At 48.7% G+C, this 24887-nt stretch overlaps 2 protein-coding genes across 2 annotated transcripts in view; one reads left to right on the plus strand and one right to left on the minus strand.

Moving 5' to 3' along the window:
* Positions 1-2608, minus strand: part of LOC108797528 (RIB43A-like with coiled-coils protein 2) — an 11102-nt gene extending 8494 nt beyond the window's left edge. Inside the window, exons 1-3 of the mRNA XM_018569138.1 lie at positions 2574-2608; positions 1547-1665; positions 1219-1300 (exon numbers count right to left, since the gene is read on the minus strand). Of these exons, the coding sequence (XP_018424640.1) occupies positions 1219-1300; positions 1547-1663 (199 nt within the window). The 5' untranslated portion in view covers positions 1664-1665; positions 2574-2608. The remainder of the gene's footprint in view (positions 1-1218; positions 1301-1546; positions 1666-2573) is intronic.
* A 1946-nt stretch (positions 2609-4554) lies between these two features.
* Positions 4555-24887, plus strand: part of TTC16 (tetratricopeptide repeat domain 16) — a 24277-nt gene continuing 3944 nt past the window's right edge. The window contains exons 1-11 of the mRNA XM_018569132.1: positions 4555-4599; positions 6031-6200; positions 7596-7686; positions 10130-10273; positions 13337-13437; positions 15708-15837; positions 16306-16520; positions 17110-17372; positions 19148-19289; positions 20829-20994; positions 22671-22804. Coding sequence (XP_018424634.1) covers positions 4555-4599; positions 6031-6200; positions 7596-7686; positions 10130-10273; positions 13337-13437; positions 15708-15837; positions 16306-16520; positions 17110-17372; positions 19148-19289; positions 20829-20994; positions 22671-22804 — 1601 coding nt within the window. The remainder of the gene's footprint in view (positions 4600-6030; positions 6201-7595; positions 7687-10129; positions 10274-13336; positions 13438-15707; positions 15838-16305; positions 16521-17109; positions 17373-19147; positions 19290-20828; positions 20995-22670; positions 22805-24887) is intronic.

Consider the following 24887-nt stretch of genomic DNA (forward strand, 5'->3'; position numbering starts at 1 on the left):
GGGGGGGGGGGGAGGAATCCCTGCAGGGAGCCGTGAGTGACAGTCACCGCTCTCTGCAGGGATAGATCGAGAAGTGAGCGAGCAGCGGTATGTGTCACTTCCCGATCTATTGAGCCGACGTGTGACAGTCTCATTGTCACAGGTCGGCTCAGATTATGAGGCCGAGTGATTTTCATTCACCTCATAGTTCTCCTTTAACTACCTCCGGCCGTTGTGTATACACTCGGGCGCGCGCGGGAAATGCCCATTATATGAAAACAGGCAGCGATGCCCGTTAATATACAAGCGATCGGCCGGCTATAGAGCCGGCGGATCGCTTGTATGAGGTCCCGTGATGTGCGCCCCTCCGCGGCTCCCCCCCTCCCGCTGTCAAGCTGGTCCCGGTCTCCGGTAAAAAAAAAAATAGCAAAAAAATTTAAAGTTTCCCCACCAATTTTTTTAAAGTCCCACCCCTACATACACGCATGTAAACATGCGTCAGGTGCGCATACCTGCGAAAACGACGATTGCGCCCATTACGCCGCACATGTTATATATCGCCGCGAACGTCGGAATGAGAGCAATCATTCTAGGGCCATCAATCACTGATAACACTAAACTGATGAGCTGTAAAAGCTTTTAAAGCTTCGCCTATGGCCAATTTTGTGTATGGTAGTTTTCTGCGAAGCAGCGCTGAATACTGAAAAATGGCCGGGACAGGAAGGGGGTGTAAACACCCCGGTCAGCAAGCGGTTAATACAAAACATAGTGAATACCCTGTTTCCCCGAAAATAAGACCTAGTTGTGACCATTCCCAGGGCCGGTGGTGGCATAAGGGGGGAACTTGAAGAGCCACAGGAGAGAATCAGCGGTGCCAATGAAGCCGGCGCTAGAGGACGCGAGGCGGCAGCGGAGGGAGCAGAGTCGCATAAGCCGATGCCTCCTCTATAGCCCCGCCTCCTGTCACAGGCGGAGTGATACCAAATGCACTCCGCCTGTGAGGAATCCATCGTGAAAGCGCGCTTCGCTCATCCTGGCCAGCGATTGGTTACCCCTGATTGCTTCTGATCACCATATTCCTAACTTTGCTATTTTGGATTATTTAATTTGAATTTGCGTTAACTTTGGATTGTTGTACATAAAAAAAAAAAATAAGACCTAGCATGTTTTTTTAACCAAAAAAAATATAAGACAGTGTCTTATTTTCAGGGAAACACGGTACGAGCATCAGATACTTGCCAAACGCTTCGTCCCGCGCTTTCTCAAGTCTTTCCATTGCCTTCCGTTCTTCTCTCTGTCTTTCCAGGGTCGGCACATCAACCTGCAGAGGGGCAAAGTCGCTGAGTTTGGTGTAAGAGTAGCAGATATCAGAGGTTACCATTATTATTATACAGGATACAGGATTTATAGAGCGCCAACAGTTTGCGCAGCGCTGTACAATATAAGACATTACAATCACAATACAATTCAAGACAAGATGGTACGGAGGGCCCCGCCCCTGAGGGGCTTACAATCTAAAAGGGGAGGGGCCAGTGATACCATAATTCAGGATGAAGAGCCAGCCTACCCCGATGGTCCGAACTTTGGCATTGAAGATCCGGCTTTGTCTTTGCTGTTCCCTGTTCCTTCTCCTTTCGATGGCTGCGGATTCCTTAGGATCGACGGGCAGGTCTAACTTATACATGGCTGCAGGAATAGAGACGGAGCACTTTGTTGTATGAGCTGATTAACGATTGTATCCTATGTTCTTCCAATACAGATCAATACTCTCAGAGGTGCGATATCAATACTCTTCAAATGTCACAGTACATGACTGCAGTGCTCTGTAAGTATACTCTTAAAGGCGTAGTCCACCTAAAAAAATAAAATAAATACACCCTCATTAATAAAAGAAAATATGTGCATGAATTATTTTTTGTATTCAGTCCTGCAGAGCATTGCAACCACGATCAATAAATCACGGGTGCAAGGGGTTCTAAAGCTGAACTGCGGGAGTTTATTTTTTGCTATGCAAAAATAAATAACCTCTAACGATGGGTGTCCCATGTGTGGCTGGTGCTGCATTCCTTACACCTCTTACTTTCATTCATCCCAGACACTACTGTACATGGGCGTCCCGAGGCCGGGTGACACCCAGAGCGGAGAAGGGGGTGACACCCCGCCGTGACGTCATCGCGCATGCGCTGTCATCTTATTGACGCCTGCCGGCGGCCATCTTGGTGATGGACGTCGGCAGAGAGAGGAGGGGACGTTCACACATGGTACACCCATTATTAATGCAAATCCCTAATCTCCCCCCACAAAAAAATCCCGGTGTTCAGCTTTAACCTTTCCCTTCTCTATCCAAAAATTAGGTAAAATGTTTTGTCTCTAGATACATTTTTAACATTTTAGATGTTCCCTGTAACAAAGTCAATTTGAGTTCAGTTTCACTTTAACTTGCAGGTGCCCCCCTCCGCCCCCCAAAAAACAAAAGATCACTAGAGAAGAATATTATTATAATGACAAGACATGCAGCATATAACACACATCTGGAACAGATACCTGAACAGGTAAGTAGATCTGAAGACAAAGTTCTATGAGCACACACAGACCTGCAACTCCTGGAGCGCTCCTCTCCAATAAAACAACATTGGTCACCATGGAGACGGACTCTACCATTCCTGTGATCTCCATACAAACACACGGCAGAGGGAAAGGGGAGGGAGGGGGGAGTTATACAACCCTTATTTTAATTTTTCATTCTTCTGTAAGAAAATATCCTTTTAGGACTAAAATGATAACTTTAGTTTTATATCAGGCAAAGCTTTGTTATACAGAATGAACGAATATTGTGGCACGAGAAGAGAAAATACTGCTAACGTAAAGCCGGGCACCCCTGTGTTGTGGCAATTTGTGAGCCCTGTGAGGAGACGAGCGGCGGGCGGTCATGTGACCCCGAGGGCGGTCACTTGTGCTGTGTATATAATATATATATGTGTGTGTGGTGACAACTTCATGGTCTCCCAGGATGGGTCACATTACATGCCAACCGCATTATATAATGCATACAGCCAAATGAGATGAGGGAGGTGTAGCGTGGAAGCAGGCATGACGAGGGACAGCCACTAGGGGGTCCTTCCTCTTAGCTGGTGGACTTGTTTCCATGACAACGGTGCAGCGTTGTCAACAACATGGTGGTTCATTCCTGAACTTCATTGCACGCAGTGAAGACTTGGAAGACGAGGCGAGAAGTTATTGTTTTGGTATAATCAGGATGTATGTATGTACGCTTGTATATGGAATGTGGACACTGATATTGTTGTTGATTCAATTCCTAAATGGATTTTCTAGACAGTCATTCTGTTTTGGCTTGGTGTAGAACCGCTCTGGCCCTCCAGCTGTGGTGAAACTACAAATCCCATGATGCCTCTGTCTCTGGGAGTCATGCCTTTGGCTGTGAGAATCTTGCAATGCCTCATGGGACTTGTAGTTCCACAACACCTGTACTTTGCCCACCCTTGGGTTAGACACTGTGTTACATTTTTATTGCAGTCTAGTTCTCCATTAGGGTGATGCATGCCCTCTATACGGTGACCATTGTCACCGAACCAGCAAGGGCTCGTTCACACCGTACGCCGCGTGTTATATGCATAACCTGCATGTGTTGTTAGAATGCATCGTAGTCCTTCTTTCTTCTACTTCTAGGGTAACCTATGCGCTGCAGGACGTTGCGATGTGTTGCAGCGCGTCGGAGTTCACTGTGCAAAAATAGAACATGTCCTATGTTTTTTTCAGCGCACACCAACGCAGCTCTTTGAGCATGGGACATGCTGCTTGTCTTGTCTTTGCATTGGGACTGCGTTAGGCAACAATGCCCAATGGGACTGGTGTGAACGAGCCCGAAGGGGTGGGAAATCCAGTACAAGAGGTAAGGGAAATCGTCCAATATGGATACCTGTTCCGGGGACAGCTGTCTAATAGGGATGAGTGCTGGTTCGCACCGATCCCGACGGGGACACGGAGACCAGTAGAAATCTAATTGAGGTTCTAGCTGCTTTCTATGCAATGCAGGCAGATGATGGCTGGTTGGAGGAGCCGGCAGGGTGCTGTACATAGCTTCCTGAACACATCACATCGCCCTGTCTCTGTATTTCTCTCGAGAGCTCTCAGCCCTGATGTAAGCAGTGGGCTGGCACTGGGGAGGAGTTATGCAAAGTAGAAATGCCTTGATGGGTGGGTATCAGTCTGGGGAAGTGGACATTCCTAGGCATGCAGACCACCCTAGGTAACACCCCACATGTGATGCTGAGCCTATGTGATTGGAAAAAAACTTGAATCCAATGAAAGAAAGGGGCGGGGCCAGGGACAGTCGGGTTGGGGAGGAAACGGCTAGATGATGCTGGGTGTCCTCCAGCCATGGAATGAGGCGGGTTCTATCTGACTTGGTGCAGCTTCTAATGCACATTGGGAGGAGCTCCCAGCGTGCAGTGACATCAGAGGAAGAGGAGAGGAGGCGGGACAACTGTGCAGGACTGAAGGGAAGGACGGAGGTCAGATTTTAATAACTTTGTCATTTTATACAGATGACTGATGATGGAGGAAGTGACAGAAGTGAGGACTCCAGTGGAGGAGGAGGAGGTAAGTCTCACAATAAGTTTAGCAATTGTTTACAATATTTCTATTGTGATGGAGTGTGTTTATGAAGGACTCAGATATATAAAATATGAAAAAATATATTTATTTGATTTTAAATTCTTGTTGGTTTAAAAGATTCACTCACAATAAGCTGTAGATGTTTAATCAGTTTTTGTATATTGTCATTCCATGACGGCGTTTTGTTGCCTCCATATTGGATCTAATGAACGAATCACTGGGCGAGGTGGCAAGCGGCATGACAGTGGTGGAGGGAGGAGCAAGCGGCATGACAGTGGTGGAGGGAGGAGCAAGCGGCATGACAGTGGTGGAGGGGGGAGCAAGCGGCATGACAGTGGTGGAGGGAGGAGCAAGCGGCATAAAACACTCAAAGAGCCATTTGGACCCGTTTCCCACAGAAAAGAAAACGCCGGGGGCCACAAACCCTTTTGACGTCTAAAATGAAGATAACACGGAATATATCGTTTTTTTTTTACATTTATGCAATGTATAGCATGTATATAGGTATATGTGGGCTTAGTAACGCGCTGGACTCTGGGCTTAGTAACGCGCTGGACTCTGGGCTTAGTAACGCGCTGGACTATGGGCTTACCTGAGACCCTGCAGAGCCCACATGAGAGTGACCCTGCAGAGCACACCATAGATCCTGCACAGCCCATCTGATACTCTCTATGGTGGGCTCTGCAGGGCCTCAGGTGGGCTGGTCGCCGGGGTCACTTTCCCTGTACCTCCTCCCAACACCTCTTACCGGCTGTTGCTGGGGCCTGGCCTCCTCCACCCCCTCCCCTGTCACCTCTGCCATGCCACCCCTGGTGCAGCTGATACTCATGTAAGAGGCCCCCAAGACTGCCCAGACCCCTCTTATGGGTACCAGCCGTACCCCCCCTGATGGCGGTGTCCTATCAAAGTGTGTGACCGGTGACGTGGTCACACATTTCAATGCAATCCCGCCCAGTTTTTCGGCGGTGGAATGTGTGACCGCCAATAGGTGAAGCATTCCAACGCTTTTACAGCTGTTCCAGGGAAGATCGGCATCACAAATCGTATGTGCATGAGAACCAATCTGACCTGGAACAGCTGACCGATCCTGAAATGTCACTTCTATCCGACTGCGATCTCACATTCCACCGCACTCACAAAGTCAGCGGGGACCCTGCACTGCCGCATATTCCACCAGGGGGGGGGTGCCCAGGACTGGACCTCACTGGGCCCCCCCCACAGCCTCAGGCCCCAAGGCCCCAGCGGTAGTTCCGTCCCTGAACAGGGAGCTGCAGCAGAGGGATAAAAGAGCCACATGCGCCTCTAGAGCCGCAGGTTGCTGACCCCTGGGTTAGGTTATGTGTGAAGAACTAGCGGACCATCTCATTGTGATTTGCTGAGCTCCGGACATTTAGCATCTCCCCCGTTTTCCTGCAGATGTCAGGTGACCTCTTCTGCACAGCGGTCAGCGAGGAGAAGCTGCAAGAAGCTTGTCAGAAATCCCGAAGACGGATATTCGGGTCCAGCAAAACCTTTTTAGCCTTGGATGTGAAACCCCATCGGCCCAATTCCTATGAGGATATTGTGCAAGAGAAGATGACGGAGCAGTACGTTTTTTATATACAGTAGTCAGATGTACTTCCATTGTGCAATACAAGCTCATGATGCTATCTACCGCAGTAATGGGCAGCAGACAGAGCTGAGCCACATTCAGCTGCTTTGTTACTTTGGGTTTATTCTTCCAAGTTTTAGAGTGCCGTCTTAAAGGGGAAAAGGGAGGTCAGGTACTGATGTTGGGGGAGGAGCTCGCAGTCTCCGCTCTTATTCATCCCAAAGGTGTTCTATGGGGTTGAGGTCAGGACTCTGTGCGGCCAGTCACGTTCCTCCCCCCCAAACTCCCCCCTCCATGTCTTTATGGACCTTGCTTTGTGCAGTGGTGCGCAGTCATGTTGGAACAGGAAGGGGCCGTCCCCAAACTCCTCCCACAAAGTTGGGAGCATGAAATTGTCCAAAATGTCTTGGTGTGCTGATGCCTTAAGAGTTCCCTTCACTGGAACTAAGGGGCTAAGCCCAGCCCACAAAAAAATAACCCCCCAAACTTTACACTTGGCACAATGCAGTCAGGCAAGTACCGTTCTCCTGACAACCGCCAAACCCAGACACGTCCATCGGATTGCCAGACAGAGAAGCGTGATTGGTCACTCCAGAGAACACGCCTCCTCTTCTCTAGAGTCCAGTGGCGGCGCGCTTTACACCACGGCATCCCAGGCTTTGCATTGCACTTGGTGATGTGCGGCTTGGATGCAGCTGCTCGGCCATGGAAACCCATTCCATGAAGCTCTCTACGCACTGTTGTTGCGCCAATCTGAAGGCCGCATGGAGTTTGGAGGTCTGTAGCTATTGACTCTGCAGACAGTTGGCGACTTCTGCGCACTGTGCGCTTCAGCATGCGCTGACCCCGCTCTGTCATGTGACGTGGCCGACCACTTCCAGGCTGAGTTGCTGTTGTTCCCAGTTGCTTCCACTTCGTTATAATCCCAGTAACGGGTGACCGCGGCGGAATATTTAGTAGCAAGTAACCTGTTGAACATGGAGGCTGCCATTTCTGTTCTCTCCTAAAACATATATAGCTTCCTGGCTGTTATTATGACCCTCAGGATGCACTACTTTGAATCAATGACCCGTAAACGTATGCAGGACTTTACCGCTATCGTCCTAACCTACATACGGTACTTGTTTTAGGTCACAGCCTCAGACATCACTGAGCTGAGAGGGTCAAAATAACAGCCAGGCAACCAGTAAATGTAAAGGAAGTCATCAATGGCAGCCCTCATATTTGCCCTTTGATAGGTTGACTTTAATAATGGGTTGGCCATCTTCAATTTGTCTCCGACTTTCCTTTCCTAGGCGAGAGGATCATCTTTTAGACTTGGAATTCCATGTGGGATGTGGAGTGTTTGGTCTGTCTGTGTGTCCACTTATATCTAATACTATCCTTGCAGCTATGAGCGAGGCCTGCACTGCCTGTCACAGGAAGAATGGGAGAAAGCTGTCATCTCATTCACAAAAGCGATCAATCTGTGTCCGGAAAAGGTACGAATGCTTCTGAAGCTTTATTATGGCATTGTAGTTTTTTTTTATAAGGTGTGTATGCTAATGGGCAGGGACTGCTGACACTTGTAGTGCCCTCCCGCACAGGACACCAGGATTGTCATATAATGGACAGGGACTGCTGACACTTGTAGTGCCCTCCCGCACAGGACACCAGGATTGTCATGTAATGGAAAGGGACTGCTGACACTTGTAGTGCCCTCCCGCACAGGACACCAGGATTGTCATATAATGGACAGGGACTGCTGACACTTGTAGTGCCCTCACATACAGGACACCAGGACTGTCATATAATGGACAGGGACTGCTGACACTTGTAGTGCCCTCCCGCACAGGACACCAGGACTGTCATATAATGGACAGGGACTGCTGACACTTGTAGTGCCCTCCCGCACAGGACACCAGGATTGTCATATAATGGACAGGGACTGCTGACACTTGTAGTGCCCTCACATACAGGACACCAGGATTGTCATATAATGGACAGGGACTGCTGACACTTGTAGTGCCCTCCCGCACAGGACACCAGGACTGTCATATAATGGACAGGGACTGCTGACACTTGTAGTGCCCTCCCGCACAGGACACCAGGACTGTCATATAATGGACAGGGACTGCTGACACTTGTAGTGCCCTCCCGCACAGGACACCAGGACTGTCATATAATGGACAGGGACTGCTGACACTTGTAGTGCCCTCCCGCACAGGACACCAGGACTGTCATATAATGGACAGGGACTGCTGACACTTGTAGTGCCCTCCCGCACAGGACACCAGGACTGTCATATAATGGACAGGGACTGCTGACACTTGTAGTGCCCTCCCACACAGGACACAAGGACTGTCATATAATGATGAGTGGGCCTGAGCTCTGTACTGCGCTAAGCAGCAGGGTTAATTTTTTTTCCCCTTCATGTCCGGCCACTGATTTTATACACAACCCTCGGCATGGCTCGTAGTAAGTTTGGATTTGACACCCCTGTGGTACATTCTCCATAATGCCTACTGATCAACATTTCAGTCCAGCTCCCAGGAACAAAGTTACCGCCATCCACTAGTCCCGCCCAGACCGTGCCCAATTACCAAACTGGCCCACCCAAACCCCACCTCTAATTGTGCAGGTACTGCCCACTCACAACGCTCATCACCATAATGAGTGCCCTATTGAATTATTGAGCATGCGCTCAACTAGGGATGCACCGATACCTATACTAGTATCGGTGCCGAGTATTTAGGCTCGTACTCGTACTTGCCCAAATGCTCCGATGCCTAGCCCGATACTTCCAGTATCAGGAAGCCGGACAATGCGTCTTTACACGGCGCCCGGCTTCCTGTATGGCCAGGAAGCCGGCTCCATGCTCCCTCATCACCCGGTGACGAGGGAGCATGGAGACGGCTTCCCTGCTAATTGGGAATATCTTCCCAAAGCAGCCAGGCAGCAGATACTAGAACAAGTGGAAATAAGGTGCTGGGTTCAAATGATCAGAAGGTCGGTCAGATCGGCATAAGGCGCAATGGCTGTAGTGAGGTCTCTCTTGACAGAAATGAGGGTCCTGACGTGAAGATCCACGTGTGTGAAGTCTAATAGCAAAGGCTTTTGCTGCTCTCTCTCCTGGCTATACCCTATACTAGGGATGCACCCATACCGGTCTTTCAGTATTGAGTACCGATATTTTATTTTCCCGGTACTTGCCGATACCGGATACCGAGTACAGGAAGTCCCATTCAGGAAGCCAGTCAGCGTGTAATGACTCGCCACCCGGCTTCCTGATTAGCCGGGAAGCCGTCCCCATGCTTATCGTCACTTGTGACAAGAGAGCATTGAGCCGGCTTCCAGGCCAATCAAGAAGCCGGGCAGCGTGTAATAACGCGTTTCCCGGCTTCCCGATTGGATAGCTTCTCGACCAATCAGGAAGCCGGGCAAGGTGTCATTACACGGCGGCCAGCTTCCTGATTGGCTAGTAAGCTGGCTCCATGCTCTCTCATCACCAGGTGACGAGGGAGCAGGGAGACGGCTTCCCTGCTAATTTGGAAGCCGGGTGGCTTCCTTAATGGGACTTTCGGTATCAGTATTCGGTATCGGCGAGTACCGAAAATGTTTTATCGGTACTCGATACCGAAAAACCGGTATCAGTGCATCCCTACGCTCAAATAAGGGTGATACTGTGATTCCAGTTCTTCACCCAGGGCACAGCATCATCACCAATGAGGTCCAAGATGTGGGACTGTTCTGGCAAATCCAGAACAGTTGGCATCTATGATAATGTAGAATACGTTTCTGATTCCCCCCTGGGGATTGTATTGATGAGATATCACCACCTGAATCACCTTCCATGCCATGGTCATCACGAGATCAGAAGATGGCGTCACCAATGGATTCACTATCCTCCAATGAACCCCGTGTAATAACACTGTTGTATTGCAGATAGAGCTGTATGTCCAAAGAGCCGAAGCATTTCTCCAGCTCGGAGACTTCCAGTCTGCTGCTGTCAACCTACAGAAAGCCTGTGCTGACCCCAACCCGCCACTAGAGCACATAGAACTGCTGGCGGCCACATATTACCTGCAGGTAAGGTCAAGGTCAGCGGTATAGTACCGCGTTTCCCCGAAAATAAGACACTGTCTTATATTTTTTTGGGCTCAAAAAAACACACTAGGTCTTACTTTCGGGGTAGGTCTTTTTTTTTAATGTACAGCAATCCGCACTTATTCATGTAAACAAATATGGTGGTCAGGGCAATCAGGGGATGCAGTACCTTTCCGAGAGCAACTTGCTAACCAATCGCTGGCCAGAATGAGCGAAGCGCGCTTTCACTATCGGTTCCTCACAGGCGGAGTGCATTTGGTATCACTCCGCCTGTGACATGGGGCCGGCGCTATAGAAGAGACATCGGCTTATTGTCACGCTTGCTGTAGGTGCGAGTATGGGATCTCAACTGCGGAATGTAGCAGTAAATTGGTGGATGGAGTATACGGCTTCTCAGGTTTGAGTCTCAGGCATCACTCCCAATCTTAAGCGGGGAGTTTGGGACTCTAACATCACAACCGTGGGGAACAGAAAGTAAATTTACGTAGAACTATTGCGTCATAGCCTAGGTTACTGTTAAATGGAAACAGATGATACGTCTGTAGGTGTACAGGTAGAATAATGACACGCAACCTCTAATATGCCAGGAATCTCCTCAATAAGATACAGTTCAGTGCAAGCAAATACAGTCTCTTATCCAGAAAGCGTTTTACAGCAAAAGATCTCTATTCAGGCTTCCCCTGGAGGGGTACTTGCGTTTGGGTGCTTCGGTTGGTGCAAACAGGGAGCAGGTCCACAGGCTGTTCAGAAGGATTGTTCCCCGGCCGAGCTGTAGGTCGTAGAGGCTTGGAAAGGTTTGGGTTCAGGCATAAGGAGGCAGCAGGCGTTCTTACTCCATTAGTGGAACGCCATGCTGCCTCAGATGGAGCTTTAAATAGCCCAGGGATTGGGGCGGAGTTGGTCACTGGACGGAACGGCTTCCACGTTCCACCGTGGAACGCAGGCCGCTCGCTCCGCAAACCGGAAGTCGAGCGGCTTCCGCGTTCCACCGCGGAACGCAATTCAGCCGACCTTGTACATGGGGAGACCCGAGCGGTCTAACCCCTCGGGACTCATTACACTTATGCGGCTCTGCTCCCTCCGGTGCCGCCTCGCTTCCTCTAGCGCCGGCTTCCTTGGCACCGCTGATTCTCTCCCGCCTCTTCAAGTTCCCCCTTATGCCACCACCGGCCATGGGAATGGTCACAACTAGGTCTTATTTTCGGGGTAGGTCTTATATTTTAGCAATTCCCAAAAATAGTACTAGATCTTATTTTCGGGGGAAACAGGGTATTAGAATCTATGTGATACAATGTCAGCAGCCCATAGACAGACAAAGGCATATTGTGTGACTGCTGATTAAAGCAAATTGGACCCCACTGGGGAAATTTGACTTCACTTCCTGTCATCTGTACAAGAAACATGGGGTGCATGTGTCACCAGAACAGGAAGGCCCAGAAAGCAACGGATATATTGTTGTCGGTGTTTTCCTTTCTAGTAAAAATGTGTTTTTTGTTTGTGCCTCCATTTGAAAGATTTCTCATCACTTCCTGTCCTGACAGGAAGGGAAATCTCTCTAATAGGCACACTGACTGCAATAAAAAAAGTGGGCAGAGGCTCTCACGCTTCTTGGCTCGATCCAAAACAAAATACAACAGTTTGGGCTGGAGTTGGACTTAAGATATAGTCACCTTGGCCACTCAGGGCAAAGTTACAGTACCTTTGCTTATTGCAGGTATTTAGAGCGCTGACAATTTACGCAGCACTTTACATAGTTGCACATTCACATCAGTCCCTACCCTCAAGGAGCTTACAATCTAAGGTCCCTATGTCACACGCATACATAGAGGGCCAACTTGGAGAGGAGCCAATTACCCTTCCAGCATGTCTGTGGAGTTGCAAAGGGCTTCCCCTCCCCAACCCATCTTGCCAACGTTCTTCTGTCACGCCTTCCTTCATCGCAGAGGGCACTATAATCCCCATTGGGAGCTAAGGGGTGGTGATGTCACTCCCTCGGTCATGTGACAGTGCACTGGCTTGGCAAGTGGCTGTTGGCCCCCCGGCACTGTCACATGGTAGAAGGTCACATTCTCCCCTATACCTAGAAGCACTGGCTATTACTACTCCAGCATAGGAAGGAGCAGAGGGGCAGCACTGGCAAGGTAGGTATCTGTGTGTTGAAGACCCCCTATGCAAACATACTGTCACTTTGCCCTGAATAGACATGGTGCCTGTGTCTTTTTAACCTGATCATTAGGTTTTCCGAATGTGGAGTGATGCCGCATGAAAACGGTATCCTGGGTATACTGTATATCCTTCATGCAGCATCGTGAGATGCTCTAAAGCTCTAATTTGACTTATATATAGGGATGCTCCGATACCACTTTTTTAAGTACGAGTACCGATACTTTTGATCAAGTACTCGCCGATACCAATTACCGATACTTTTTCTTAAAGGGACAGGTCACATTTTTTCTAAAGCAATACAAACTAATGCTTTAAGGTCACTTTCTTAATATTATGATTCATGAGATGACGAGGGAGCATGACGCCGGCTTCCCAGCCAATCAGAATGCCGGGCGCTGTGTCATTACACGGCGCCCGGCTTCCGGATTTGCTAGCTTCCTGACCAATCGGGAAGCCAGGCAGCGCGTCATTGCATGCTACCCGGCTTCCTGATTGGCCGGGAAGTCGGCTCCATGCTCTCATCACAAGTGACGAGAGAGCATGGAGCCGTTTCCTGGCCAATCAGGAAACCGGGCAGCGTGTAATGATGCGCTGCCCGGCTTCCTGATGCAGGAAGTACTCGTGCTAGGTATCTGAGCATTTGGGCGCGTACGAGTACTCACCCAAATACTCGTTATTGGCACCGATACTAGTATCGGTATCGTTGCATTCCTACTTATATATATATATTTTCCTCTTTGCCTGTATAAACATGCCTTCGGTGGTATTACTAGGCTAAAAGTGGCATTTTGTACTGGCATTGTTGTAGTAATAGTATATACTGTATGTTGTTGTGGCAATCTTGATCTGCCCTGATCTCGTGGCTGTGTTGCTGTGCAGGGACAGAACCTGTTTGATCAGATGTGTCCTATGGATGCTATGGAGTGCTTCACTCGAGCTGCGGAGCTCCAGCCGCAGAACCGACATTATCACATGCGCAGGTAAGACAATGGGCCTCGTGCGTACATGCAATGTTATTAAAAGCGGATGTAAACCCTAACAATGAACTTCTCTTATTTGCTCCCTTTTCACGTTCAATATACCATTGGAAGTGTTATATCTGTTCAATATGTACAAAAGTACCCGTTGAGCAGGTCAGACATCCAGAGTTGTCCTTTGTCCTATGCACACTTCCTTCGTTATCTCATGGAGTCTAATTACACCTCCCAGTTCTTATCTTGGAATTCAGAATAATTGATATCTGTGTTGTACAGATGATGATAGTAGTTGGTATTCAGAAATGTAGTAAAAGATAACTGGGCAGGGCTGACACCACTCAGTCCACAAGAATGCTGTGTGTTGTCAGCCCGCAACAGGGCTTAGCAGCTGAGTGTACTTCTGGCAGATCGACGGGTATTTTTCTCTACTTACCCCTTGGCATCTGCTCACGTCAACCATTTAAGTGGTTCTAAATGACGGGAAGTGGAGGCGGGCTTCCCGATCACATGAGCGCTGTGATTGGCTGTCACTGTGGTCACATGATCCGAAGCCCATCCCACTGGCTTCCGATCATAAACAGTGACTGGGAGCTGTCGGTGACATCTTGATCACTGTGCTGGGATCATTCTAGTGAGTGAATGAGGCATATGCTTACAGTTGATGCTAAGGTCCATCCATCCGCATCCCTTCATCACCACATTATCCAGATACAAGCCAACAGGCTGCACCTCTGCTGTTTATATTCTTGATATCCAACAAGCTTTATTGCAAACTCACAAAGCAAGACTGCGGCACATTGCTATCCTCTAGACCCGCTCTTTTGATGTGTTTCTCCCCAATAGGGCCTTCGGCATGAAGGTCATAACTAAGCCTCTATTGGAGTAGGAGAGTCTACAGTCACAGTCTGACTTTGTGAGTTTGTACTACTTCCAATAAAGCTTGTTTGTATCTAGAGAGCGCCAACCAAACAGTCTGAGAGTCCAAAAACGTTTAATCTTAATATTGTTTTTTCTATGATGTAATTTGTGAAGCAACACACTTTGGGGGCTCAAAGACCCCCCCCCCTTCTTCAGGGCTTTAACATAATAGATAATCATAAGACCTCAATAATGGCACAAACCAGCAAGAGTTAATTATTTGCTGCAGTGACGTATCTATAGCCATAGGAACCCCCGGCAGCTGCTATGGGCCTGGGGGTGGAAGGGGGCCCCATTAGGTTGTTGAGGCAAATTTAACATAGAACATGTAAAGATAACACAGTACTGTATCATTAGGGGTTGGAGTGGTTGATGACAACCCTAGTCCTCTGCGAAGTCTACAGTGTAGGAAAGCTGAGGTCAGCTGCACAAGAGGAGTCTATGGGATCTTTGTGTTAGTCACAGCTGAGAGAGAGCTCGTCAGAGGGCCCCCCCCCCCCATCACATTTTTGCTATGGGGCCCCATTATCTATGCACCGATACCTATACTAGTATCGGTGCTAATGTCGAGTATTTGGCTGAATACTCGTACTCACCCAAATGCTCCGATGCCTAGCCCAATGCTTCCAGTATCAGGAAGCCGGGCAGTGCGTCTTTATACGCTGCCCGGCTTCCTGATTGGCCGGGAAGCCGGCTCCATGCAAGTGACGAGAGAGCATGGAGCTGACTTCCCGGGCCAATCAGGAAGCTGGGCAGCATGTAATGACGCGCTGCCTGGCTTCCTGATTGGTCGGAAGCTTCCTGATTGGTCGGAAGCCAGTGTAATGACGCAGCGGCCAGCTTTCTGATTGGTTCGGAAAGCCGGCTCCATGTTCCCTCGTCACCTCATGACGAGGGAGCATGGAGCCGGATTGCCGGCCAATCAGGAAGCCGGGCGCCACATCATTACACAGCACCCGGCTTCCTGATTCACCAGAAAACCGGCTCCATGCTTTATCGTCACCTAGTGACGAGAAGCATGGGACGGCTTCCCTGCTAATCGGGAAGCTGGGTGGCGAGTCATTACACGCAGCCTGGCTTCCTGAATGGGACTTTCGGTACTCGGTATCGGCGAGTACCGGAAAAAAAACTATTGGTACTCGATACCGAAAGACCGGTATGGGTGCATCCCTAGTATAGGGTATAGCCAGGAGAGAGAGCAGCAAAAGCCTTTGCTATTAGACTTCACACACGTGGATCTTCACGTCAGGACCCTCATTTCTGTCGAGAGACCTCACTACAGCCATTGCGCCTTATGCCGATCTGACCGACCTTCTGATCATTTGAACCCAGCACCTTATTTCTACTTGTTCTAGTATCTGCTGCCTGGCTGCTTTGGGAAGATATTCAGAATGCCTCCGCCTTATGAATAAACAGCTGGAAGAGGAACAGGACAATCCCGATTTATACATCGTGCGGGCCCGGCTCTATGACAACCTCAACAAGGTATTTCTTCATAAAATAACAGCTGTGTCTATGAAAAAACAAAACCCCAAAACACTTACTGCTTTTGGGGCTCCCGTAGCTCTACCGGGCATGCATATGTAGGAGAATTAAAAATATAATTGTACTGGGTTTGGCCACTCCTCCACCTTTCTAGGCACAATCTAGGCATTTGCCTTGGGCGGCACTTTCCAGGGGGAAATGCATTAAGTCTCTGCCATTAAGTCTCAGCTCCCCCACCGTTCTCCCTGCTGGGAGCCCGCTGCAGTCCCTGTCCCCTAAAGGAGAACTATGGGGTCAGGGCTTTTCCCCATAGATCTCCTTAGGGTAACGGGAGGACACAAACTAGCGTCCTCCCGTCACCATAAGCTCAGTATAATGAATACAGAGCTCCATTAATGTGTGTCTTTTATGTCGGCCTGGAGTTCAGCGTTAAGTGTGTTGCATCTTTGGACTTATTGTGCCTTCCAGAACACGATGACCTATCAGGATATACAGAGAGCTCTGTCACTGGACCCGCAGCACCAGGAAGCTCTGAAAATGAAAGACAAGCTAGCGGCAAAGGCAGAAGAGGCAAAGGATAAAGCTGTGAATTATGCCGTGCAGGGGCAGCTACCGGACGCTTTGAAGAAGATCTGTTATGCCATAGAGAACCACCCGTCCTCAGCCAGATATCACATCTTCAGGTACTACTTTTACATTTATAGAACTCCATGACCAAGCCAAGTGCAAAGTGCACTTAAGTGGAACTTAACTTGCTTTACAGTAGTATTAAGGTCTGGGCGTTTTTTTACCTTAAAGGAGAACTATGAGGTGAGTGAAAATCACTATCTATCGGCAGTGTGAGTTCATCTAAGGCACTGCTGCCTCTGATGATGTCACTACTGTGCTGCTTACTGATCTCCATGCTGGAGAGGAAGCTGTACCTGAGCATCTCTAGTGCACAGATCTACCTGCGTCATTCATTTCGGTGGTCTGTGATTGCTGCATCTATCCTGGTGCTTCTTGATCATAGTCCCACCATGTGAGGCAGCAAAGCCCTGCTCCTCTACCAAAATGGACATCTCCATACAGAGACACAGTGCAGAACAAGGCATGGTAAATCAGTAATGGAGAAAGATCAGCTGCAGGGAGACCACGGGCAATACTGGTGACTTGACCTTTGCCCTTTTGTTTGCTTCCACAATGCAGTTATAGAAATAGATATGAGAATTAGCAACATATAAAACTGCAGTAATCTACTTATTTTATGACATTTCCTATCCCACCCATCAGGGGCATAGTGTACAGGAAGATGAAGGATTTCAGCCCAGCCGTTGATGACTTTGTACGAGCCATGCAGCTTTGTAATGCAGAGAGCGGACCTGACTGCCAAGACATGCAGCTACATACAGAGGCCGAGACCCAACTACTACTCACGTACAATGACTTTGCTGTGCATTGCTACAAGAGAGGATTCTACCAGGATGGGGCGATGTTACTGAACAAAGCTCTGAAAGGGGAAAAAAACAAGAAAGAACTTTACATCAACCGAGGAGGTAAGAGACTGATGATAGTTATGGGGCTGCATCTAAAGCAGTGTGCCCCCAGGGCGCTTTTATGATGCCTTTTCTATGGTCAGTGGCGTCACAAGGTGGGTGCGGGGGCTACGGCCCGCACCGGGTAAATCCAAAGGGAGTGACACCAAAATGACTGGCAGTCAATCTGGTGTCATTCCCTCTGAAGTCAAGCACTTGATCATGGACCGAGAGACCAACAGCTGCACAAGAGGAGGGAACCCATCGGCATACCTTATCCCACCGGATGAACTTCCCCTCCTCTCTGCAGGCGTCCGTCACTGAGATGGCCCACGGCAGTTAAGTGCGCTCGACGCCATTACGCGTCCGCATGATGATGTCGCGTGCAACGCGGATGTGTAATGACGTCCCAGTGGGTGACACCCGCCCTGGGGATGCCTCTGCCTGTGGTCACTAATCTGTGTGATTGGTAAGGGTATAATATTGAAAAGGAATGTATGCAATTGATGATTATACTGGAGTTACGGTGAACCTGTCAGTAAGCTCACATCGCTCTCCTCCCGCAGTGCTTGGCCGGCTGTCACTTTCTCTCCTCCCCGCTGGGACACAGAGCAGCCTGACATGTCACAACACACAGCGATAGTATATTTGAGAGTAAATTACAGCTAGAAAATACAAATTATTAGTCCATTAATTGCAAGAATAACAAAAATCTGCAACACATACCTTCAATCCAGAGCTGTTCCCTGCAGTAATTACTACATGACATCACAATATTGTATGATGTGCTCAGTCTTCCAGGTTGGATGTCAGCCAGCATCTTTGAACCCACTTCCTGTGAGCTCAGGCTGTCAGGTATCTGCCCCCCGGGGTTGCATCATCACACAGCCCTGACTATAGAATATGACTTTTTTTTATATTTATTTTAATTTATGAATTCATTTTTTATTAAATATTTTTATTTTTTACTTTACTTTTAGGGGTATCTGGGAAATATTGGGGGTCTAAACAGATCCCTGATATTTCCCTTTTTAAAATATAAAAAGAGACTGGGGACACAAAGTCCTTATTCTCTTTTTCTGTATCCCCTGTTATCAATGATCAGGAATCCTCTATACTGAGTGTTCCTGTTCATTCATAACATGAGCACAGAGTGTGTTTACTATAACCACAATCATGAATGAACAGGAAGTGATGTAGATCTCTTCCCATTCATTAATAATTGAGGATATAGTAACCATACTATGTCCTCAATTATCTGCAAACACTCAGCAATCCCTGATCGCTGAATGTTTGCACTTGCTCTCCTCTCTGACACTCTGTCACAGGAGGCTGAGCGAGCGGAGCAGGGAGGAGATCTCAGCCTCCTGTGACAGCGCAGCCACACACCGCTCTGCCGGACTGTGATAGGAGGCTGAGCGGTGAGGGAGGAGAGACACTGGCCGCTCACAGCACTCTCCTCCTGCAGCGCTCGGCCGGCTGTCACACTTTCTCTCATACCCGCTGGGACACAGAGCAGCGCCCAGCGGGGAGGAAAGAAAGCACGGATGCGCCGATGTATCGGCAGGAAAATGGCACTTTCAGCATTTAGCCAAAAGTGCCATTTTCGGCCGATATATTTCGCCGGCTGATATATCGGTGCATCCCTAGTATATATTTATGGAAAGGGGATGGAGTGAGTGTGTTTTTTGGGTTAAAATATTCAGGGTCTTTTTATTTTTTTATTTAAAAGGTATTCCTGTCTATGAATTAGTATCATTTAATTTATTATCATTTTTTTTTTTTTCTATTTTCAGATTGCTTTTTCCAGCTCGGGGATCTGACCTTTGCCCTGGCAGACTACCAGCAGGCGTTTGAGCTTGATGACGGAGACTGGGGTGTAAGGACTCGTTTAGCTAAACTCCTGGATGATCTGGGATTGCAAGCTCATCACACGAGGTGGGCAATGGTACAGTACACGAGATAAAAGTGGTATATGGTGGTTTTATACATTGGTACTTTGTTTATTGTAGCCAGGGATATTAAAGTATTAGTAAAGGTTATTACTATAATATCAGATAGGCTTTAGACTGTTAATTTAACTTAAAATTTTTTTTAACCTGCAGCTTCCATTTTCCCCTATCTGACCGGTGTGTTAAACCCCCTTCCTGCCCCGGCCATTATTCAGTATTCAGTGCTGAGGTTATTTGACTGACATTTATTCCGTCATGTTCCGCTGTGCTGAAATTATTTCTTTTGGGGGGACAGATAGAAGGGAATTTATCAAAACTAGAGCAGACAAAATCTGGAGCAGCTGTGCATGGCAACCAATCAGCTTCTCCCTTTCATTCAGCCCGCACGGGATCGCAAGGCACATTGTGCCTGCAGTGCGGTCCGGAACGGTGCGATCAAAATGCTGCCAGCACTACTTTGATTGCACCAGACCGCACTGCTTGCACAATGTGCCTTGCGATCACATTGCAGCCGGAGGGCGTGGCTACGGTGTCTAAAATGTCATAGATTTTAAGGGGGACCCCATGCAAAAACACTCAAAGAAGTGGGCTTCTCCATTCACATCGAAGTGCCCCCTTCAAATCAAGATTCCACTCCGTTCACATCAGAGTCACCCTTTGCATCAGTAGCCCCCATGCACATTAGGAGCCCCTCTTTCACATCAGAGTTCCCCTTTACCTCAGGAGCTCCCTTCATCTCAGTCTTCACTCCCCTCTTCAGTCCCACTACCACAACATTTTGAGGAAGCCAGAAGGCACACCAGGGAGCCACAAGTAAATGGGTCAGACAGGGACGTCCCTTATTGGGCACCTCACCCTGAGGTTTTCAGTCTGGCAAATCAAAGGGAGCTTTGGCTGCATTCTCTTTAGTTAACCCATAAAGGTGTGAGAATTCTTTGCCATGCATGTATTATATGTGGTGTGCATATTTATATAGTATTTAGTAGGGATGCACCGATACCGATACTAGTATCGGTGCCGAAGCCGAGTATTTGGCCGAGTACTCGTACTTGCCCAAATTCTCTGATGCCTAGCCCGATACTTCCGGTATCAGGAAGCCGGGCAGCACATCATTACACGCTGCCTGGCTTCCTGATTGGTCGGGAAGCCGGCTCCATGCTCACCTCATGATGAGGGAGCATTGAGCCGGCCTCTCGGCCAATCAGGAAACCGGGTGCCGCGTCATTACACGGCGCCAGGCTTCCAGATTGGCCAGAAAGCCGGCTCCATTCTCCCTCGTCACCTCATGACAAGAAGCATGGGGATGGCTTCACTGCTAATCCGGAAGCTGGGTGGCGAGTCATTACTTACCGCCTGGCTTCCTGAATGGGACTTCCAGTACTCTGTATTCGGTACCGAAAAAAAAAATATCAGTAATCAATACCGGTATCGGTGCATCCCTAGTATTTATCTGACCCCAACCATTAACATTTCCCATAGAGTCTCCTGATATGGTCACTCAATCTGTGCTGCTTCTCCTCTATAGACAGTACCAGCAGGCTGAGCTCCACTTCTCAGCAGCAATAAAGATGAACCCTCTCCTGCCTCAGCTCTATCTACACCGGGCACAGCTGAAGCGTCAGCTGCAGAACCACACGGATTCCCAAGAAGATGCCATCACTTCTATTCTTCTGAATTCAAAAAGTGATGAGGTATGTTACTCTTAGCAATGCAACCAACATTGTATTTTGCGTAGAGGTGTTCCTAAGCATAATTGGGTCCTGCTGCCCCCAATCATTATGATGGGGCTGTTCTTACAATCAGTGACGGTGAGGTTCCTGCCACAGTGAGTTTTTGGGGTGACACTGTCATTTTGTCTGCTGGCCGCCAGTTTCTTCATGATCCTCTTTTTTTTTTTTTTTAAAGAGACACTGTCACCTTGCCCATGCTGGACAAAGTGTAAAGAGCCCTCCCGCCTGCCCCAGCTTTACTCGCCGTGCCAGGGCTCATTGGCAGCTCTTGCCTATGCTGCACCAAGCCCTGAAATCCAGCAGATGGCAGTGAAAGACAAGATCCAGCAACTCTAAGGGGGTTATTCACGAATGAGCCGAAGGATCCTGCCATAGCTTCAGCTGATCCTTCGGCTCACTTCGGCCGTCGCAGCCCGTACAGCACTATAGCCCGTACAGCAGCCGAGCCGCAAGGCATATGCTTCGGCTCGACTGAGCTGAAGTGACAGCTGAAGCGTGGAGAAAGGTTGGCCGAAGCCGACCGATCTCCGCGCAAATGACAGCTTGGCGGAGCCAGCCATCATCTCACAGCTCACTCTGCCCAGTTGTAATGAAAGATCAGCGTCCCCAAATGACCTGGGGACGCTGATCTGTCATTAAACAATAACTGGGCGGAGCCAGCCGTGACACAAAGGCCGGCTCTGCCCAGTTGTTATTCATTGGCCGGGACCTGCTAGAATACTCTGGCAGGTGCCGGCCAATAGGAAGCAGTTGGGTGGAGCTAGCGGTTATGTCACCGCTAGCTGCGCCCTTCTTTTTTTTTTACGCCATCTGTTAGATTTGACATTCTGCGGCGGGATTTCGCCGCGTGCGGTTGGGTCGGCATTTGTTTTTTTTCTTTAAATAATTTTTATTTTATTTTTAATTTTCCTATTTATTTATTTTAATTTTTTTAATCATTTTTCAACTTTTTATTTATTTATTTCATTCTTTTCACTTATTTTCTATTCTGCTCGATACTTCGGTACCTATCCACTCACTGCCGTTCAGCCTCTATGTGAATAGGGGCGAACGGCAGCGAGTGAGCTGCGGGAGCTTCGGCTCAGCCGATCCAGATGTTGGATGGGCTGAGTTGCGGTCCTTCTGTACTTTGGCTCAGCCGAACATGCATGAGGAGCTTGGTAGAAGGACTTCACCATGAAGCATCTAAGCATAAAGTAAATCCACCATGAGAGAAACATGGAGGCTGCTGCTGCTGGCCACCTTCCAAAAAAGCTAGTTGCCTGGCTGTGTTTGGCTTTAATCCTCTGAGTCAAAGGCATGGGGACAAATATGTAGATCAGGGAAAGTCTAACATACAGGAACACGCATTGCTGACTTGTTTTCAAGGTACACGCTCTGAGACCCTTGCCTTGATCGCGGCTTCTCTGCCTAGTGAGTCAGAGTCTTAGAACAAATGCGCGCTTGTTTCATGGCCCTGACTCACTAGGTAGTAAACATAGAATTAACTTGACTCCCCGAAAGTTGAACCTTTAAAACAAGCCAGTGATGACACAGCCGCACAGCTGCCACATTTCTGCATTTACAGGCGGCTTTGAGTGAATGGAGAGCTCTGTATTCACACGGATTTCCGCCTGTTAATGTTTGTTTCCTGGCAGGTGTCACCCACAGTGATGAACTTCTTCCCTGGGAAGTCTCTAGAGGAGGTTCTGAATAGCACACTGGCCACCAGAGCTCACCATCAGCTGGAGAAAAGCCTGAAGAAACTGCCCACCGAATGGGAGGGGAACACGTGAGTAACTCCCTGAACCCCCGAATCTCCAATACCTGACCAGAGCTGAGCTAAGTGGAGTCATTACATAAAGAATGATACTGAACATGGAAAACAGCCTCATAACCCGACTCCATTTTATAACTGCAAATGAAACATTTTGGGGCACAAATCTATTGTGAAGGTGCCCATACACCTGCCGATTATCGTACGAGGGTGATCCCGTGATCGTCCGATAATCGGCAGGTGTATGGGCAGCGTGCGACTGCATCTACTGTGTGGTCACATGACTTTCGTCTTCCTAGCACGCTGGAAAACCCGCCGAAAATCGTACCATTTTCAGCGGGTTGGTAGCGTGCTGGGAAGACGAAAGCCGCACGGGCCGGTGTGCGCAAGCACACACTGCCCGCTCAGCATTGCAATCACCGGCAAGCCCTCCCCTCAGCGATGATCGCAAGTACGATTTGCCTGTCCAAGATAGGCGGGTCGTATGAAAATTTTAATGACCTTACAACCATCGCACAACGAAAGTCGTGCGATGGTTGTAAGGTGTATGGGCAGCTTAACACTTCCACACACCTTTATTTACAGCTTCGGGAATTGAATTTATGTTCCTTCTCCTTCCTGTCATAGCTTTTCATTGTAAAGCAGGAAACAGAATCAAAGCTCTGCTTGTAGGAGTTCAGTAGCACTAGGGATGCACCGATACCGATACTAGTATCGGTATCGGTGCAGATGCTGGGTATTTGGGTGAGTACTTGTACTCACCCAAATGCTCCAATGCCTAACCCAATACTTACAGTATCAGGAAGCCGGGCAGCGCGTCATTACACTCTGCCCGGCTTCCTGATTGGCCGGGAAGCCGGCTCCATACTTTCTCGTCACTACAGCCTACATGAGAGTGGTAACTCTGCTCTGAATTCAGGAGCAGTGCAGCATCGTTGTCACCATCACGTGAAGCTGCATTAGGTGGATCTCAGTGGCAGGATCAAAGAGGTGTTTGTGGGACTTGTAGGGGGACCACAAGTGAACTTTAACCTTCTTGACGGTAATCCTGAGTGTGGCTCGGGGTTAATTTTCAGTACCAAAGGCGGTAACCCCGAGCCACACTCGGGATTACACAGCGCTTCACTTACCTTCTACCTACGAGCAGCGCTGTGTCCTCCAGCCGATGCCAGCATCTGTCTTCAAGGTTCCGTCCCTTGTGAGCGGCCGCGTCGCAGGGGGCCGGAACCAGCGGGTAATTAAAAAAAAAAAATATACAAAAAATATTGGGAAAAATCAGACCGCCAGGGAGGTTAAGGGTAGATTCCCATTACAATTAAGAACTGCATCACATACTTTTTAATGGGGGGCGTTTTGTTCTACTTTAAAAAGGTTTTAGGCCAGGTCAGGTCAACGTAATGACACGGCTAGAGATTATAGAGGCTTTCATTGCTGACGTCTTCTGAAAATGCTACATGCCTGGCATTTATGCAGATCCAGTGACCAGTAACACCTTCTGAGGAACAGACCTATAACTTATATGCAGATCAGGTATAAGGGTTTTTCGACACTGTTTGTGTGTTTCCGTTAAAGGGCAAATCCACCCTAAAGGGGGTGTTTTACATAGTTACAAGTTAAGCCTGGTGGACTGAGTCTGCTCCTGGCTTCTTAGATTAAAAAAAAAACCACAACAGGTAGAATGGGGCCCCTTAGCATGGTCACATCAGGCATACAGACCCTGGAACTCCATTACAGACATCTCAGCAAAAGCAGTGCTTCATAGATAGAAGAAACTCATGTCATGTGGGTTAATGAAGTATCACTTATGGTCTGATCCTTAGAAGGAGAACTACGAGGTCAGGGCTTTTCCCCATAGTTCTCAGGGTCACAGGAGGACACAAACTAGCGTCCTCCCGTCACCCTAAGCTCAGTATATAGAGAGCTACAGCTCGCGGTATACAGAGACGCCGCAGCTGGGACGGATCCCGACATTACTGGTGAGATCCACCCAGCTGCGTGAGTGACAGCTGGCTCTGCCTATCCAGAGGCAGAGCCAGCTGTACCCGCCCCCTCCCCCGTCCGTTCCGCCAGTCAGCGCTGGAGGATCGGAGCGGGGAGG

Source organism: Nanorana parkeri, unplaced genomic scaffold (genome assembly GCF_000935625.1).
Source record: "Nanorana parkeri isolate BGI_ZX_2015 unplaced genomic scaffold, ASM93562v1 scaffold1291, whole genome shotgun sequence".
Classification (NCBI taxonomy): domain Eukaryota; kingdom Metazoa; phylum Chordata; class Amphibia; order Anura; family Dicroglossidae; genus Nanorana; species Nanorana parkeri.